The 18,684-nt window shown below is 40.2% G+C and overlaps 2 protein-coding genes across 5 annotated transcripts; both read right to left on the bottom strand.

The window, feature by feature from the left end:
• Positions 1 to 1,922: 1,922 nt before the first annotated feature.
• Positions 1,923 to 6,220, bottom strand: LOC121470171 (beta-microseminoprotein-like). Of its 4 annotated transcripts, none has more exons than XR_012056706.1 (4): positions 5,989 to 6,220; positions 5,205 to 5,304; positions 4,719 to 4,821; positions 1,923 to 2,642 (listed from the first exon to the last, which is right to left on the bottom strand). XR_012056706.1 is itself a non-coding variant. In XM_041717086.2 (4 exons), the coding sequence occupies exons 1-4, from the start codon at positions 5,989 to 5,991 to the stop codon at positions 4,434 to 4,436; spliced, it is 339 nt and encodes a 112-aa protein (XP_041573020.2). In that variant the 5' UTR covers positions 5,992 to 6,180; the 3' UTR covers positions 2,929 to 4,433. The 4 variants fall into 4 exon arrangements, 3 of the variants coding, with proteins under 3 accessions (XP_041573020.2, XP_072787160.1, XP_072787159.1); XM_041717086.2 differs by lacking the exon at positions 1,923 to 2,642 and adding an exon at positions 2,929 to 4,566 and having other exon boundaries at positions 5,989 to 6,180; XM_072931059.1 differs by lacking the exons at positions 1,923 to 2,642; positions 5,989 to 6,220 and adding exons at positions 2,929 to 4,566; positions 5,878 to 5,940.
• Positions 6,221 to 8,321: 2,101 nt separating this feature from the next.
• Positions 8,322 to 12,488, bottom strand: LOC100231107 (beta-microseminoprotein). Its single transcript, XM_002193703.7, has 4 exons — positions 12,350 to 12,488; positions 9,968 to 10,067; positions 9,546 to 9,648; positions 8,322 to 8,685 (listed from the first exon to the last, which is right to left on the bottom strand). Exons 1-4 carry the CDS (start codon positions 12,350 to 12,352, stop codon positions 8,556 to 8,558), a joined length of 336 nt encoding a protein of 111 aa, XP_002193739.6. The 5' UTR covers positions 12,353 to 12,488; the 3' UTR covers positions 8,322 to 8,555.
• Positions 12,489 to 18,684: the final 6,196 nt, after the last annotated feature.

Genomic DNA, 18,684 nt, shown 5'->3' with positions numbered 1-18,684 from the left:
TGCTTTCTAGGTGCAAGATATGCAAAGAACTATGCAAGCTATGGAGGGAACTTGCTAACAGTTTTCTTTGGACCACAGCAGAGCATGACCTGCCTTAGCCTGAGCAGTGTTAAGGGACAATGAAGAAGCCTTTTTGCATGATCTGTGAATTCAAAGGAACCCAACAAAATGCTGTAGTGCTGAAAACACAGCAGCAAACTCTATGAGGATAGTCCGTTCATGTATTGAGTATTTGGATCCTTTGTGACCCACATAACATCACATTTCTTCATATTGTTCGTGTACAGGATGATAGGTGCCTTGCGTGGGTGGGGAACAGGTTTGTTTAACAGAGATTTGTTGAAATCTTATGTTGGCTTCCCAACTGGTTAATTTCTTACTAAAAACATTCTAAGAAAATCATTGCTCTGCCTATTTCTGTGCCTCCTTTCCACTTATTCTGGTGGATAGAATATCCTCTTTCTTCCTAAGGCAGAAAGAAATCTTGGACACTTTCTTGAAGATTTACCTTGCTATTTTACTCTGGTCCTTCTTCAGCTGGAGTTTCTGGTTACATCTGGATAACAACAGAGATAATCCGAGTAATGCAAGATGACCAACTCATTTTGTTCTTGTGTGTTTTAGCGCAAGGCAATCAACAGAGAGAAATACAGCATAATTTCAGAGCAGTTATTAAAACAGCCCAATAATCTAGCTAATATCTATGGACAATTCAAAGCTAGGAGAGGTGTGCTGAAATGAAAGCAGTCCAAGAACTTTGTTTCTTAGACCAGCATTTCAGTACTACTCTCACATTCTTGAGGGGAATCAAGAATGTGAGATTTCTGTGTGGGAGAGTAAGGGCAGAACCCATTACAACAGTTTGTGTATCCAGTCACTTAATCCAGTGCTATTAGAGGGGAAGAACAAAAGGACGCTTGAGACATTTCAGCTCACAGATCATAAGTAAACATGATTTTACAAATAAACTCTTCTTGACATTAAACTGATAATGCTACGTATAATGTACATTGGCTTTACTTTATTAAAGTCTGTCCCTTTTGTGTATGAGAAAGGACAACTGTGTTAAGGAAAGGCACATGCAAACACTGGAATATACAGTGTACTGTTTACACAAGATCACATTGTAAAGGTGGTAGGAGGAAATTTTATTTTGGTGGGGACACTTTTCTTAAGTCTAAGGTTCATATACCTACAAACCTCAAAGCCTAGGCCCTCAGATCTCTCCCAGGACAGGAATTATCGAAGAATTGTTCTAATTTTATAGCAAGGTACACAGGCAGTGTGAGCAATTTGTCCCAGGTAACAGAGGAGGGTAAGAGAACAGTAACCTGCTCTGTCCCAGGTGGCAGAGCAGAAACTTGAACTGAGACCTCAATTCAACATGGGGAGACCCAAGCTTGAGAAAATAATATAATTTCTTCTCTGATCTGAACACACCTGCCTTCTTCCATGTGTAGCCAAGTCCCCATCCATGAGTCCAATTTCAGTTTTAATTCAATGCAGTTTCAGTGGGATGAGAAACACCTAATTTTTTATCTTGGTGCGAATGCATTTTCAAAACGTGATAATTTCTCAGCTAGCCTGGAAAATCCTGTCAGATCATGATCCCAGAAAAAAGGATCAGTGCTAAGCAAGGGACATTGAGACAGACAAAAACATCTATAGGGCCAATCACAAATACCTGACTGTGCGTGCAATGAGGAGACCTCCATCTCTGAAGCGTGGGTAGAACTGTGGGAGATGGCCACAGATGCGGTACCAGCAAGAACAAAAGTCCAGAGGCAGTAAATCAAAATGAATAGGAGTGGCAGATTTGGCAAAAAAGGTATCTCCAGCTTATGGGAAAAGCTAAATATCCTGTACTTCTACCTTCCATCTCAAGAAGTGTAGTTAAAAAAAAAAGTCTTAGAAATCTTCAGTGAACCAGAAAAATGACAGAAAAGTTTATTCCACAAATTCAAAAAAATACAGTGATTCCAAACACAGCTTTTTATCTTTACCTGCAGCTGATTAAGCAAATAAAGAGCATATGTCTGTAAAAAAAGTCTTTCTGTGGAGCCGTGACTTAAGGAATTAGCTGTAGGAAGGGTGGCAGGTTGGAAGCATTGCTGTAGTTCTGTCCACTAGTGCCTCTGCTTTTTTGGATCTTACAAGGTGCAACAGTGGACACTGCTCTGGCCACACTGGCATTGGGAACATGCCTTTGGTCCTCCAGGTGTAGCAAATTATCTGCTCTTGCATCTTGAGCACAAGCTGCCCATGTGTACACAAAATGAAAGAAGGCTTAACTTCAATTTCATACCTAGAGTTATTTAGTTCAGCATCCTTTGTATTTATTTCTGGGGAAATTCAGTTAATTTTGTGTATATCCCACCTACACTATACTTCAGTTCTATTTAGAGAGCATGAGCTTTTTTCCATTTTTAGAACTATAAGTTGCTGATTCCATGAAGACTAAATGCCATGGTTGGAAGTTATTGTAGCAGGACTCAGACTGGGATGGTGAAGGCAACCACAGAATTCTTCAGCCAAATCCAAAGGATATCTTGTCTTTTGGGACCTCTTCTCTTTTTTCTTTTCTGTCTTCCTCTGTAATGTGAAAAATCCTGCTTCCTGCCATTTCTTGTCCCACACCCTTCCTGTCCAATTGAGATGGGCAGGAAATAGAACAGAACACCATGAGAGATTTTGTGACTTGCATCTCTGGCAGGTTTCACCAGAATTGTACTTAGGCTGTTTAGTTTGTAATAACGTATGCACTATGAAGTGGTGTGAAGATGTAATCCCAGGAAACCCTGCTCTAAAATCCCCACAATGTCTTAGAATACTTCTTGAAAGTAATTTATCACTTTCTGAGAGCAAACTTGAGCTAGGAGAATTGTTTTCCCTCTCTTTGTGAAAGCAAAAAGGAATGGCCACCTGAAAAAGGGTAGAAAATGCAACAAATTTAATGTAATTTTTTTCATAAAATGACAGCTAGCATTTTATTTTTATAATCCTTTAAATGTGAAATATGATGCAGATTAAATACATGTGTGGTATTGCCATGATTCTCTGATCGTATAGGTGTCAACAGATTGAATTTGAGTGCTATAAAATCTTAAATTCTAGAAGATTTTAGAAGCTGAAAATAATGGATTGTTTCTAAGGAGCTTTTGTATGGTATAACCTGTGGGTATGAAAAAGGGAAAAACTTATTTTCCAGTGTTTTACCAACATAAAAATATTTCTCCTTTGGGGAGGAAGTTCTGATGGGATTTCTGAGGAAGTTACCAAAATTCAACAAGTTTTTCTTCAGTCTCATTGCTGTGATGAATGGAAAACAGAAGTAGTACCTCTCTCTTTCTGCCCTACACATTTCATTAATTTTTGGTGGTACATAAATAATACAAAAAATTCATAACAGAGGATGAGTGATGTATTAGCCTGCTTTCCTGCACATGGATAATCTCATGAATAAAAAGTCCCAAACCAGTAAAAATAACCTGTGCAAATGTTCTTGAGCATTTCCCCACTGAGCAAGGGAGGATAAAGACTCACGAGCTTCATTGCTAAATTGCTTTTATTTAGAGGGGAAAAAAAGGGAAATTTCAATATTGGCAGCTACTATGATAATAGAAAAACCAATATAATTGCACACTGAGACTAAAAAATATCTTTTTGAAAACATTTATATGCAATTTCTGGGTCTCAGTGAACACAGTCTATTTTCTGGAGCCTATGAGACAAGGCTCTACATTTCCTTGGCCTGGTAAACCCATGAGAATTCATTTTCTTTCTTCTCCAGTGTCAGCTCTTGTTTATGCTGAGCTGTTCAGATTCTGCTTTAAGTAGAAGTGGTGGAGGAGGTGCTCTTGCAGTGGAAGATGGACTTTCCCACCCACAGATAACTTCTGGAAGAATGTGCTAATCACACAAATGTGCTGGTTCCTCCCAGTCCCAGAAACATAAAAAATATATTCTCAAGAGATTCAAAGGATGTGTTAAATTTCTTTTTTTGGTCATTCATTTACACTTTTACTGGTGCTGTCAACAGATCAAAAATCTTCTTGCACTGAGAAAGTCATCTGTAAGAAAACTGGCACCAGATTCTACAGAAATTCTTGGGACCTTAAATACAGATTGAACAAAGGAAACTAGTAGAATAAACTCCTACTTAATTTAAAAGTTAACTAAATATCTGTAAATCACTTATAAGACAAAGTCTTGACAAGTAAAATTAAGAATATGAATATGATCTTTTGCTAGAAATGTGACATTCTATCTGATTATGCATCTTGTACAATGAATTGGGACAATTAGGAGGTTAAAAATGAGCTGGAGAAATGCTCTTGTTTATGAGATTTTCCTGTGTCATTATGCTTCTCTGTGATGGCAAAGCACCCGAAGGAAGGAGAGGAATTCCTCAGTGCAGAGGTTTGGAGCAGGTGTTAGCCCGTACGAGCATAGTCAGAACGACACGGCTTTGAGGGGTCATCCTTCTGCACCACATCATAGTCACAGCGCTCCTTGTTGAACAGCAGTTTACATTCATTTTTCTTATAAAAAATGGTTTTAAAAGAGCTGTTGGTGGCAAAGAGAAGGCAAATGTTACCTTGAGAGCTTTCACTAGTTCTGTGACATGGGTGAGAAAAGGCTCTCTGCCTTTTATCCCCAGCAATGGAAAGCTGTGGTCATCCTACAGGCAATGATGATACCAAGAAGTTCAAACTTACCGAGAACAGCATTCCATTCCTCTTTCGTGGCAGTTGCATGTGTAGCAATCTTCTGTCCTCTCAATATATCCAAGGGGATACACTTTTCCATTTCTCATACAGCCTGCATAAGATAGCAGGAAAACAGAAAAGGTTCTTTAAGCCTGCACCTAAACGCGGAAGAGTTTAAAAATTATTTCAGCTTTTCTGAAAATCTAATTCCAGGCAATAATAAAGTACAAGGAATTGGGTTTTACTCTATCAACTCCTGAATGAGCTCCATGTGCTGGAATAGCAGTAGCAACCTACCACCAATTGCAATAACATTACTGCAACCACATGCAGCCCAGGGGAAGAATTTCTTTTTCCCCTCTATTTGGCATATTGCTGCTGGAGTTCCCTATTTGTGTTTTTTTCCAATGGCTTCCCCCTCCCTTCCTCTATTTTGAGCCCTTCCTGGCAAGTTACCACAGAGCAATCAGGTCAGAGGATCTTCCTTGTTTCTACCTCTGTAGGGCCACCCTGGTTCTCGAAGTGAAGCTTTGCAGCCTGCATCGCTCAGGGTCACTGTGATGCCCATTACAACAAGGAAAGCCAGAAAGCTCTTCTGTAGAGAGAAAGAAGCAAATGGTAATTTCTCCCCTGTTTAGGAATCAACATCTATTATAGAAACTGCTGCCTGCTCTGTAGAACCTATGCTATTCCTGAGTTGCTCATCAAAGGTTCCTCTTGATGTCTGTGCCTTTGGGAATATGTGAGCACAAATTACAGGAGAATCAGGCCATAGGACTCTGTCAGTCTATTTATCATTACCTAACTGTTGATTTAGATTCTGCAAACACCTTTGGAGGCTTGAAGAGCTAGAACAGGACAAAATTTGAGGAATCAAAACTTAAGAACAGAAAAAATTACATACATAACATATACACACTTTTTTTCATTGTAAAATGACAATATTTTAAACTGTACTTCAGATTTACAAGTTTTAAAAGCATGGTCCTGAATGTTTGAAAAACTCACAAACATTTCTGAGGAAAGGGTAACAGCAAATGAAAGATTAAGAGCTATCTGTACAGTTTCTTGCAAAGAATTACAATGCAAAGAATACAATTCACAGTAATCGTCACACAGGTGTCTTCCTGTCTTTGCATCTTACAGGTTTGAAATACAGTATACCCACATTTAAAATGTGTAACTAGATGATTCTCTTAAATGTTGCCGTTTTAAAGCAAATACCTATCTGAATCCCCATTACAAAGAACCCCAAACCCTATCTAAACCTTTGACTTACCATTGTGGGGTGTTTGTCTTCCAAAGAGCTCTAAGTTTCCAGGGAAAGCTGAAGTTCTTTATGTGGAATCAGAGAGCAAATATTTTATGCTGCCTTTAAGTTGTGCAATTCAAGTCTAGGTGGAGGGGGGAAAGCCTCCTCAGTGCAAATGCAGTTATTTTGTAATACTCAAAGAAATCTGTGAAATTTTTCCAGCTGGCAATGAGAAAATGTTTGGTTTTGTAGAGCACTGACCTGGGTAAATTCCTGAGTCCAGAACTTTGCATTCCTTGGAATCATTATGATTAAAAGAAATGCCTTTCTGATGGAATACAAATATTGATCGCTAAGCTGTAGACAGTATTATCCAGCTAAGTGATTTTTAGGTGGGGCAGAAATGCATGCAAAATCCTGTCTGCTATCAGGGGGCTGGAACATGCTGGGTAGTGCATTAGGTGTTAATAGCAAATGGAGCTTTTGCCAGATCTTTGCATACTCACTGTTAGTGCTGTGGTGTGCACTGAAAGATAACCAAAGGTGCTTGGCCACTACCAGGATCAAAACCTCTTAACATTGAGACCTTAGCTGGAGCTGGATCCCATTACAACATCTCTCATCTCCACTGAAATGAGATATGAGGTAATAAACTAATTTTCATAAATTTTAGGAGGAATCTTTTGTCACTTAAATTGTGACTCTTTGCTAGTGAAAAAATCTGGAATTCTGAAATACTTCAGTTTCATATGACACAGTTCCAGGCTACAACAAGCTGGATATTAATCTTGATGTCTGTACATCTCAATGCTTCAAATTAAAAAGTAATCCATTAGGAAACTCCTAGTTTTGTTACTCATTATAGTCTTTATTTTTAGAAATGAAATTGTAATAAACCCATAAATTCTGAAAGCCATATTTTCTCAAGGAGCAGTTCTGTGAGCTACTTATGTAGGAAGTCTTCTCCATGCTAAAAATATTACTTCTCTTAGAAGCTGTGGCTGTTTTTTCTCTAAGCAGGAACATTCCTTCAGGTGCATCAGCTGAGGCTGTGTTATGTGTAATTTTTACATGAAGCACAAAAGCAGAAAAGTCAGTCAGGACAAGTTTCAAAACTGTTCCTCTCCTGCAGAACACAAAAACCGTTCAGGCAAAACTCACCCTAGAACCTTAGGCAAAGTGAGAATGTTTGTTTTCACATGCTCCATTCAGTGGAGTGATAGGATGGAATCAGTGAATGGGAGTCAAGATTTTAAAATGGCATATGTGAATGTCTATACTGGACAAAGCTGAGCTGACTCTTTATTCTGGCCCCTCACATTTTTCATCTTTACATGAACCAGTTGTACAGTAACACCGAGCTATTGACTGATATCCAGCCTGCAGTACAGAGAACTTACAAAGGTGATGTATGCAATACCAATGCCTGCAAAATACCTGGATTTTCCCCCCAAACCAAGGTGTGATACTTGCAGGTCTTAGAAACCTTTGAAAAAAGTTCATAAGCCAATTACCAAAGCCAGAGGAAATACACCACGATAAATCTTTCTGATTTTAATAATGGCTCACAGAGCTTGAGCTAGATTGTCTTGTGAAGGAAATATCCCTGCTGAATAAATGTAGAGGCAGCATTTAACAGGGTTTTTTTGTCTGGTCTCATATATGTGGGCAGATTTAGGACACTAGGCATGGCCAGGTGGGAGATTTGATTTCCAAGCCCTGCTTTGTAGCTGAACTTCATTCCCCTGTGGATGTGGGGAATAGTTGTACTGAAGAGGCAGAAGATACCTGCATTATTAGTACCTCAAACTCTGCTGCCATGAGGAATCGTGTCTCCAGGGGCTGATCTAGATCTCTTTTTCAGAGTGTACGAGAGCCACTAAAGCAGCACAGTGTGTGCAGACTTTCAGGATCAGGGCTTGGCAGAGGACAAGCCAGAGTGCCAGAATTTAAAGTTTAACATTGCTTTACTTCAGGTCTAGTCAGAGTGGGCAATGGACATGAACAGTCACTGCCAATGTTGGATGACGACATTGATGAAAATAAGGGAAAAATGGGAGAAAGAGGATGATGATCTCTCATCCTCACTTACTTTTCTGATGTGTTAGCAGCACAGGTCTTACCGAAAGTTCATGCATCCTAAATTGGAGCCGTTTTTCTGCATGTCCCAAATAGTGCATCACTTCAGAATGAAAATGGATTTTGACAACTGGCTAGAAGGGAACCTGTAAAGCATAACAGTGGCTTCTGCCAGGGTACTGGTGCACAGTTTGTCAGGGTAGAGAGCCAAATGCATTTCTTTCCCAAAGAAAGTATCATTTCCCATGTCACTGCAGAAAACAAAACATCAATATGAAGCATTTATGGATGTTTCATCGCAATTTATTATAGTCAACAAATGCAGTAATGACAGAATGACACATTCTATCTGATTATGCATTTTGTATGCTGAATTAGGACAATTAGGAGGTTAAAAATGAGCTACTGAAGTGCGCACTTTTATGAGATTTTCCTCTGTCATCATGCTTCTCTGTGATGGCAAAGCATCTGAAGGAAGGAGAGGAATTCCTCAGTGCAGAGGTTTGGAGCAGGTGTTAGCCCACACGGGAATAGACAAAACACTCCTTTGAGGGGTCGTCCTTCTGCACCACATCATAATTACAGCGCTCCTTGTTGAAAACAACTTTACATTTCTTTTCGTCGAAAGCGACTGGAGTGTGAGCGCTGTCATTGGCAAAGAGAAAGCAAATGTTAGCTTGAGAGCAATAAAAGTTTCAATACTTCAGTGATTATAGCTTGAACTACTGCTGAGTAAGAGAGGTCTGAAACTATGGCTAAGGCCAGCTGAGCTAGCTTGAGTAGCACACAGCTGCAGCTTCCAGAGCCTCAAATGATGCCCTGTGTACTGCACCGTGAAGATGTTCCAGGATGTTCATCACTAGCAAAGGCATTTCTAGTACAGCACTCTGCAGTGACATAAGCATGGGCTTGGCATCTTTTCTCTTTTTTCCTTTAGTTTTTCATTACTTCCAGTTTGCATAGGATGTGGTGGCTGCTCCCTGATAGACCGGGCCACCTAAATTAAGACAAGGATCATCACTGAGGTATTTTCGGCCTTTGAGAAAGTAGGAGGAGGAAAGGAGAATGCTGGTGAAATACTTCAGAGCAAAGCCTTGTCATTCTATGTTTGGCATATTCACTGGAGAAAAACATTTCAGGAAAGGGATCCAGATCATCATAAGCTCTTTAGGGAAACTTTACTTAACTCACTCCTCCCTACCCCCACTTTCTCAGCTAATGAATGACAGCTGCAGTGAAAGAGGTTCACAAGTTCCTTAAAAATTTAAGGCAAACACCAGCTGGATGTGCCTGGAAAGGCTTGTGTCCATTCTCAGTCAGCAGAAAATGAGCTAAGGCAAACACAGCTAAGGATCCAAACAATCAAGAGCCATATGCGGCTTTCACTAATTCTGTGACATGGGTGAGAAAAGGCTCTCTCATGCCTTACAAACCCATTTATCCCCAGCAATGGAAAGCTGTGGTCATCCTACAGGCAATGATGGGACCAAGAAGTTCAAACTTACAGGGAACAGCATTCCACTCCATCTTCGCTGCAGTTGCATGTGTAGCAATCTTCTGTCCTCTCAATGTGTCCAAAGGGATACAGTTTTCCATTTATCATGCAGCCTGCATAAGACAGTAGCAAACCAGAACATGTTCCTTAGGCCTCCACCTAAAAAGGAGGTGTCATCTCCTGAATGAGCTCCGTGTGCTGGAGTAGCAGTAGCAACCTACCACCAATTGCAATAACATTACTGCAACCACATGCAGCCCAGGGGAAGACTTTCTTTTTCCCCTACTTTTAGCAATTTGCTGCTGGAGCCCCCCCTGTTTGTGTTTTTCCAATGTCTTCCCCCTCCCTTGTGTTTTGAGCCCTTCCTGGCAGCTCCACATAGGGCCAAGTTATCACAGAGCCATCAGGTTAGAGGACCTTCCTTGCTCTTACCATTTTTGTCCTCCTCTGGCTTGTGCATTTTCCTCCAGCAGCCTGCATCGCTCAGGGTCACTATGATGCCCATTGCGACAAGGAAAGCCAGAAAGCTCTTCTGTAAAAGAAACACAGAGCTCGTGCCATGCATTTTAATCCACATTGATTAGCTCTCTTTTCAAAAGATGCCATTGAACCTGATGCAAAATTAGAAGTTACCTTATGTGTACATGAAAATAGTGGAAAAGTACACTTGAGTGTACTATTACTTGCACTAAAATGCAGTACAACCCGCATTTTTCATTTAGGTGGGAAGATAAAAAATGGCATGATATTACCGTGTCAGCAGCATCACTCCCTGCCAAAATAGTCTCTAGAAATCACACAAAACTTCAATAGTATTATAAACTTGAAAGCCCTGCCAAACTCTTGTCAGTGCTTTATTTATTGCCTTTGAGTCAGCTTTAGCTATTTCTCTAGAAAATCTTTGTTGAGCATCCCATTTCTTCACTTCTGGGTACAGCAATTGCTTCACATTTTGCAATGGAGAGGAGATCTCAGATCTAAATCTATTCCAGTAGGTTTTTTGACACAGGTAGCTGGTCAGGGAAGAGAGAGATACATGTGTGTCTTTAGGCAAAATTCGAGTGCTGTACATTGTACTTAGCATCACCTGAGCCATCCATGCAGACACAAGCTGGGACTTGACACAGGACACACCTCCTTTTTTCTAGTGGGGACAACAGCTAAGCATCAGCAAGAAGCCTTCAGATATGTCCCCTGGGGCCTGTTGAACATCCAGAACATTTTTGAAAAAGCCTGCATGACTTTGTAATGGTTGTTTTACTGGAGTAGAGGGACTAGAGAAGCAGGAGAGAGCACAGGTTTATTTTGATGGGTTGCTCCAGCTGAATAACTTAAAGAAAAAGTTTTAGAATAGCCAGAGACTGAGGAGCAGTGGAGGAAATTATTTAAATTTTCTTAATAGCACTTGCAGACTAACAGGAAAGGATTTGAAATGAGTAGATATTTCCAAGTTACTGTTCTGAATTTCGGAAGATATTGGTGAGACTGTTGCTGTTTGAAACTGGGTTTAAAGTAGCAGCGAAAGGCTTGGTTTACTTGAATCACAATGCCATAAGACATTGAAAGGTTATGAGTCTCAGGAAGAAGGTGAGCCAAGAAACTCCTCTGTCTGCTGTGGAAAAAACTTGATATTTTAATCCTTGATGTCCTGCTTCGTTATGGGACTGAGTGATATTTAAGAAATAATGAAAGGAAGGAAGAAGAGGGTTTATGGGAAGGGTGTAATGCTTCATTTTCATTGTGGTTCTATGATTGGAGTTCCTGAGGCTTTAGGCTATAACAGAGACAGTTGTCATGCTGAGCACCAAGGCCAGAATTAAAGAAGTTAAAGACTCAAACTCCTAAAATGTTTTATTCCATGGTGCCTGGATCAGGTGTTTGCAACAACAGAGATACCTCATGCCATGTAACTCAAGTCTTTATAGAAAATACAAAAATCCCTCATGTGTTGTGCTGTCTTCTGTTAATATTTTATCCCTTTTTCCCTCCAACATTTTCGTTATCGTGCTACTCCTGGAAATGCCAGTCACATGAGCTTGGGCATGCTCTTCTCACTAAAGATCAAAGTTTAGAACCTTCCACCAAAACTAAAGAGAAACATAAGGGGAAGTCTGTGGTGTTCAGTGTGGAGTCTGAATTTTCTTTATGCAGCAACAAGCAAATAATTTGTCAGCTAAGTATCAGAAACTTGGCAATAAAGCTTAAACAGAGAAAGAAGCAAATGGTAATTTCTCCCCTGTTTAGGAATCAACATCTATTATAGAAACTGCTGCCTGCTCTGTAGAACCTATGCTATTCCTGAGTTGCTCATCAAAGGTTCTTCTTGATGTCTGTGCCTTTGGGATTACGTGAGCACAAATTACAGGAGAACCAGGCCATAGGACTCTGTCAGTCTATTTATCATTACCTAACTGTTGATTTAGATTCTGCAAACACCTTTGGAGACTTGAAGAGCTAGAACAGGACAAAATTTGAGGAATCAAAAGTGAAGAACAGAAAAAATATATGGATAACATATGCACACTTTTTTTCTTTGTAAAATGACAATATTTTAAACGGTACTTCAGATTTACAAGTTTTAAAAGCATGGTCCTGAATGTTTGCAAAACTCTGAATGTTTTCACAAATATTTCTGAGGAAAGGATAACAGCCAGTGAAAGACTAAGAGATCTGTACAGCTTCTTGCAAAAAATTACAATGCAAAAAATACAATTCACAGTAATCTTCACAGAAGTGTCTTCCTGTTTTAAAGCAAATACCTATCTGAATCCCCATTACAAAAAACCCCAAACCCAATCTAAACCTTTGACTTACCATTGTGGAATGTTTGGCTTCCAAAGAGCTCTAAGTTTCCAGAGAAAGCTGAAGTTCTTTATGTGGATTCAGAGAGCAAATATTTTATGCTGCCTTTATGTTGTGCAATTCAAGTCTAGGTGGAGGGGGGAAAGCCTCCTCAGTGCAAATGCAGTTATTTTGTAATATTCAAAGAAATATGTGAAATTTTTCCAGCTGGCAATGAGGAAATGTTTGGTTTTGTAGAGCACTGACCTGGGTAAATTCCTGAGTCCAGAACTTTGCATTCCTTGGAATCATTATGATTAAAAGAAATGCCTTTCTGATGGAATACAAATATTGATAGCTAAGCTGTAGACAGTATTATCCAGCTAGGTGATTTTTAGGTGGGGCAGAAATGCAAAATCCTGTCTGCTATCAGGGGGCTGAAACATTGCTGGGTAGTGCATTAGGTGTTAATAGCAAATGGAGCTTTTGCCAGATCTTTGCATACTCATTGTTAGTGCTGTGGTGTGCACTGAAAGATAGCCAAAGGTGCTTGGCAACTACCAGGATCAAAACCTCTTAACATTGAGACCTTAGCTGGAGCTGGATCCCATTACAATATCGCTTTCTCCTCCACCAAAAGAAAAAATTCTTCTCCAGTCAAAACCCTGCTATTACTCCTGTGGAACTGTTCTGACTTTGACCTGATAAATTATAGTAGAGTATATGATCACTTTTAAATGTTCACTTTCCCAAGAAGTGATAAACTTCAGAGTTCTAATCACATACTCTGTTTTCTCTTGCTGCTACAACCTCTTTTCAGAAAACACTATCCACCTGTGGCTCTACCTTCATTTAAAGTACTTCATTACAGATACTGCCAAGCAATTTGAAACTCATTCCTGTCAGAGACATATCATCGTCTGCAGGAAATTTAGCCTATAATTATAAGGTTTAGAGACTGAAAAAATAAGCTGAATAATTTGGGACTTTTTTTTAAAGAGTAAATTAAATACAGAGTTATATGCTTTTCAATGGTGGCAAGAAAAATTTCCATTTTTTCCTATGCACTATGTATTGCTGCATACTAATAATAACTTATGTGACCCAAAGAATTCAGCAGGAGCAAAAGAAATTAAAGTACCTCACAACAGAATTCCATGCCCTCTCTGGAGGATATGCTAAAGCTGAAGTCTGTGCAGGTTTGATAATTCTTTAGTAAGAAAGACATAATTGATGAAAAGTTCCTAAGCATTCAATTGTCCGACTAAACACCTGGCTTTTGGGTTTGGTTTTTTTTCTGATATAATCACTACATTTTAAAAATTCATTTTAATGATAGTCGGTATTTTCATTTAAAAAAATCAGTAAATATCCTTTCACATCCTTTGCTTCTGGCATGGTAGATAACAGTACTTTATCATCCTGCTCTTCCTCTTGTCATGTTTACAGAGTATTTAGTCAGCTTACAAGTTTTCTCAGCTGAATATAGCAGTTTTCATCTTCAGTTCTGTAGCACAAATTTATTTTCATTCATGCCACCCATCTCTGCACAGTCTCTAACCTGACAGTATCTCATTTCAAATATTAATATAAAACAAGTATTAAAGCATGAAAGTGTTGTGGGAACAACCTCAGATACTTTGAAGGACATGATGTCTTTCCTGTATATGTATCCAGGCTCCTCATCAGCTGTCTTAAGCACCATATTGTTCTAGATAGAAGACGCTTGCTTTCCATCCCTAATTCTTCTCAGGGTCACTGTTGTTAATACAAGTTTTATGCTTTACAGAGTTGTTAAAAAATCCTATTCCTTCAAAATGAAAAAGACCCCAGAAAACTATCTAAAGCATGAACTAAGTAAGGACAGTTTATTTCACCATTAAGACGACCAGACTTATTTGTTATTTGGCACATTAAATATCGTTTGCAAACTCTATCAGTGATGATTGTATATCTTTCCTCTTGATATAAGGCTTTCATACAAATTTAAAGAAACTATGTGATGTGCACCTTCCTGTGTCTTGTACCACTGTAAAAGCATTCCCATCCTTTCACCTGCTGTATTCAGGCTTTGCTACCACCAGGTCACCCTGGGCTGAACAGGAAATTTTGTGCCAGTTCTTTTGTGGCTTTTTGATAGAGACCTCAAAGCAAGACTGGTTTTGCTTTCAAGGGACTTGTTAGACATGATACCTCATTCTTCTGACAATGATTTCTTGACAAAGATGCTGGGGCCCTGCAAGCTGTGCTAAGACTGTCTGCTGTAGGCTGACAGTTCTGGGTGCCTTTCAACCTCCTGCCTGAGGATACACAGATCTTGCTTTAAAAGAATTTGGTCTGGATACATCTCCAGTGAATTCCTCTTTTCAATACACTTTTTTCCCCTTCCATAGCACTGCACTAATTTCACTAGAGCATGCAGAGTTCCTAACAGGGAATTACAGGAAAGATGAAGAGGGCAGTGACAGGACAAGGGGTTATGATTCTAAAGTGAAAGAGGTCATGTTTAGGATTGTTATTATGAAGAAATTCTTTACTTTACTGTGAGGGTGGCCAGACACTGGCACAGGTGGCCTAGAGAACTTGTGGATGCCCCAACCCTGGAAGTGTTTAAGGCCTGGCTGGATGGAGCTTTGAACAACCTGCCTAGTGGAAGGTGTCCCTGCCAAAAGCGGGAGGTTGGAAATAGATGATCTTTAAGGTCCTTTTCAACTCAAACCATTCTATGATCTGATGTTCTTACTTTCCATCAAAAAAGCTAGTGTCCTTGTAGTGGATTCAGTGACTCAGTGAGAGAATAATTTTTTTGCAAAGTTCACTCCTGATTCTATAGAACTTGCATACATCATGCAGGCAAATGTTTGCACATTAAGTCATGCAGATAACTGAACCGCCAATATGAAACACAGTCTTCAGCTGAAATGGGTTTGAACCTATTAAAGACAGCTGGAAAACTCCCCTTAACTCTGCAGCCTTAAGACTAGATCTTACGGCTTGGGTCAAGCAAAGCACTAATGTATATCCTTAGTTTGTGCCCTCTGGATAGTTCCATTGCCTGCAGTGGAACCACTCTTTGTTCTCAAGCACATATTTGGTGAAAGGCTTTCCTGGGTCTAACTTGGAACATCAGTTCACAGCCATCCTGATTCTATCTTGCTTTATCAACTATGATACCTCAATTAATATGAGAAGTTTAATTTCTTAATCTGTTTACAAAAGTGGGAGCATAGCACTATTTCATTAGTCCTATGAGTTTCAAAGTTTTGCGAAAGACTCAAGTAGAAAACCATGGGAGTGTGATCCAGGACTTTTTTTTTATTTCTTCATTCTGATGCTTACTTGACGCATGATTTTGGGTGGCTCTCTTAAGTGTGTTAGAGATTTCAAGTTTCAGAGCTTATGACCTAGAGGAATTCAGAAACCAGAGACAGCACAGAAGTCAAGTTTCCCTATTCCTGACATAGTAGGTATTCCTACACCTCACCAAGGATCTCCAGAGTAATAATGCCTGTTCTGCAAGCCCATGATTTTGCCACCAGACATGAACTTTCCAGATCAAAGAAGGATCAAACCTTGAACCAATGAAGTCATGTGACTGAGTCCAGGTACATTTATAGGGGTAGCTGTTGTGCTGTGGTTTTCGTTTTTTCTCCCTCAATTTCTAGTTACCTGAACTGAATTTATCAGACTGGCTAATTTTTTTACTGCTTGCACAGCTTAATGCAGTAAATAATTTTAATTAATATAGCAAGGTCTTTTTAGGTGGCATGGGCAATCATAGTTGCTTATTTCTTAGGAGTTATAATGAATTATTTATAGAAAGCCTGATATTTAATTCCCTGAAATGAATAAATACACTAATAGGCAAGCAGTGTGTTCTGTCACTGCATTAACCAGCAATGAACACCAAGCAGAGGGAGAAGTTCTGGAGATTTCAGGCTCCTGTGCTGGTATAGTGACAACACATGTACTTCTAGCTATGGGTACTCCTTTCTACACTGCACCAGTGTCTGAGGCATCTTCAGGCCCTGACATCACTTGTCACCCCCAAGACTGTCTGCAGCCTGCAGATAATGCAGGTGCTGGGACTATCTCTTGGAGAATGAGGAATTCTGGAAATTGCAGGGCTTGAACAACCACACCTCTCTGCCTCTATACCAAGACATCCAGCACTACTGAGCAGCAGAGCAAGGAGTAGCCAGGGAAATGAAGAACAATGCACAAATTGTATTTGGGTTCTTTCCCGTGGAATGCAAAAACTTAACTTCTAATTGTAATTTGACTTTTCTTTTATGTTTGCATCCTGTTCTAAGGTTGTAAAAACATGTTTACTTTCATTTAGCTATTGGGAAAGCTCGCTGTAGTATTCTCTTTACCTTGTAAATATTTGTGAATTCAACCAAGTGATAAGGCATGGCTTCATGGGTGTCAGAGACCTCAGCCCTGTACAGTCTTACATGTTCTGATTCTTAATCTGCAGATTAGTCCCTGATGACATACGTGATTTTTGATACCTTTATGTCACATAATCACTTAGAGAGTTCTGAGGGGAATTGCAAATCCCCTTTGTGATTTTTCTTGCTGCTTTTCTCTAAACTTTTAATGGAACCTGTCTAAATTTCTCTCTAAAAGTAATTTTAGTATGAAATGCTTTTTGTAACCCTGTTTATAATGTTTAGGACAGAACTCCTAGAAAGCAGATTTTTGTTGTGCCATTCATAGTCCTCTTGGCTCAGAGACTGGTGTATCACAAATAAACAGCTTCCTCTAGGAACCATCCAGGTTCCGTGTAGCTGTCATGCTGGGTTTTTTATGGAAACTGATCTACAAGATCCCCAGACCTGAAGCTACCCAATGGTAAGAGCTGACATTTTGCAGCATCAGTGTAAAAAGAGCACACAGATCTCATGTTTTGTAATGCACAAATTTCTGTGAAAGTAGAGCTTTGCATTATCAACAAAGGGGATTCACATGTCAGTGAATATGGAAAGTAGCTAAAGGCAAGCTTTTCTGGTTGATGAATGTTGTGCAGGAAGAAACTACAGCAAAGCACTAAAAGACTTTGAGAATAATTTTATATTTATGTTTATATTTACATGAAACTAGCCTAGGCTAGTATTTTTCTATTTGTCCTTTGTTAGTTCCTGTTGTATTACCAGGATATTAAAATTCTTTAAATTCTACTAGGTTTGAAGGTCTGAGCCATTCAGTAATGGTGTCTTGTCACAAAATTACAAAAAAAATTGAGTTGAAAGGAGTATTATGATACTTTGCTTTTAGAAGTTTCTGTGTTCCTTACCTAGCAATGTATTTCCAGGATCTGAATGTAGCCATTAGATCAATATGTAAGAACTTGGAGATCTTGCATGTTTTTTCTTTTTTGAGAACTCAAGTAAGACCAATCAGTGCCCTGGTTCCCCATGAGTGGTATCAATGTAGTCAAGTGCAATAAATAAATAAACTCCATGTGCTAATATAAAGGTCTGATTATTGCCAATGGATTATTTAGTTACCACCTGGAAGAACAGGTTATTTTATTGTCATTTCCTTTCTCATGAACTCACTTGTAATAATGACTGGATGAAATACCATATAACAAGGCTTTTTAATCCATTGGAAAAAAATTAGCAAGAAAAGGGGAAGTTAGTGAGGGTGCTTAACCTCAAAAGGCCTAGGGATAATTTAATTCTAGTTCGGCAATTTACAATGTGTATTTTTTCATGTGTGTTTTCTTCTAGCAAATCCAAGAATTCTGGCACGGGTTTATTAAGGCTCGTTGTTATAAAACTAAGGAGATTTTACTTGGCTCAGGGTAAGCCCTGCAGTTACTTCAGTAAGAAAAATAAGAGGAAAGGGTCCCTTTTTACTCGTAAGCCTAGGCATCAGCAGAGCCGGGTGCGGCGCTGCAGCGGGGAACGATGTGCAGCAGTCCCTCCTGCTGTCCCTTACAAGGCACGTCCTGCCCCTCCGGGATGGGGTCACAGCCTGCACAGCTGCGGGAGCACCTCCGCCGCCTTCCTCCTGCCGCGGGAGCCCCGCGGCCAGCGTAGGGCGGGACGGCACGGCACGGGACGGGACGGGACGCGGTGGGCTGGGAGGGGACAGGACGGGACGCGGTGGGCTGGGAGGGGACAGGATAGGATGCAGAGGGATGGGAGGGGACAGGATAGGATGCGGTGGGCTGGGCGGGGACAGGACGGGACGCGGTGGGCTGGGAGGGGACAGGACGGGACGCGGTGGGCTGGCACGGCACGGGACGGTACGCGGAGGGATGGGAGGGGACAGGACGGGACGCGGTGGGCTGGCACGGCACGGCACGGGACGCGGAGGGATGGGAGGGGAGGGGACAGGATAGGATGCAGAGGGAT

Source organism: Taeniopygia guttata, chromosome 6, assembly GCF_048771995.1.
Source record: "Taeniopygia guttata chromosome 6, bTaeGut7.mat, whole genome shotgun sequence".
NCBI classification, from domain to species: Eukaryota; Metazoa; Chordata; class Aves; order Passeriformes; family Estrildidae; genus Taeniopygia; species Taeniopygia guttata.
This window is presented reverse-complemented; position numbering and strand designations above follow the sequence as displayed.

Coding starts and splice junctions, on each gene's coding strand:
- LOC121470171 (XM_041717086.2), bottom strand. Junction 4,822..5,204: donor ACCAGGGTGGCCCTACAGAG/GTAGAAACAAGG, acceptor TATCTTATGCAG/GCTGTATGAGAAATGGAAAA. Junction 4,567..4,718: donor GGAATGGAATGCTGTTCTCG/GTAAGTTTGAAC, acceptor TGCCACCAACAG/CTCTTTTAAAACCATTTTTT.
- LOC100231107 (XM_002193703.7), bottom strand. Junction 9,649..9,967: donor GCCAGAGGAGGACAAAAATG/GTAAGAGCAAGG, acceptor TGTCTTATGCAG/GCTGCATGATAAATGGAAAA. Junction 8,686..9,545: donor GGAGTGGAATGCTGTTCCCT/GTAAGTTTGAAC, acceptor TGCCAATGACAG/CGCTCACACTCCAGTCGCTT.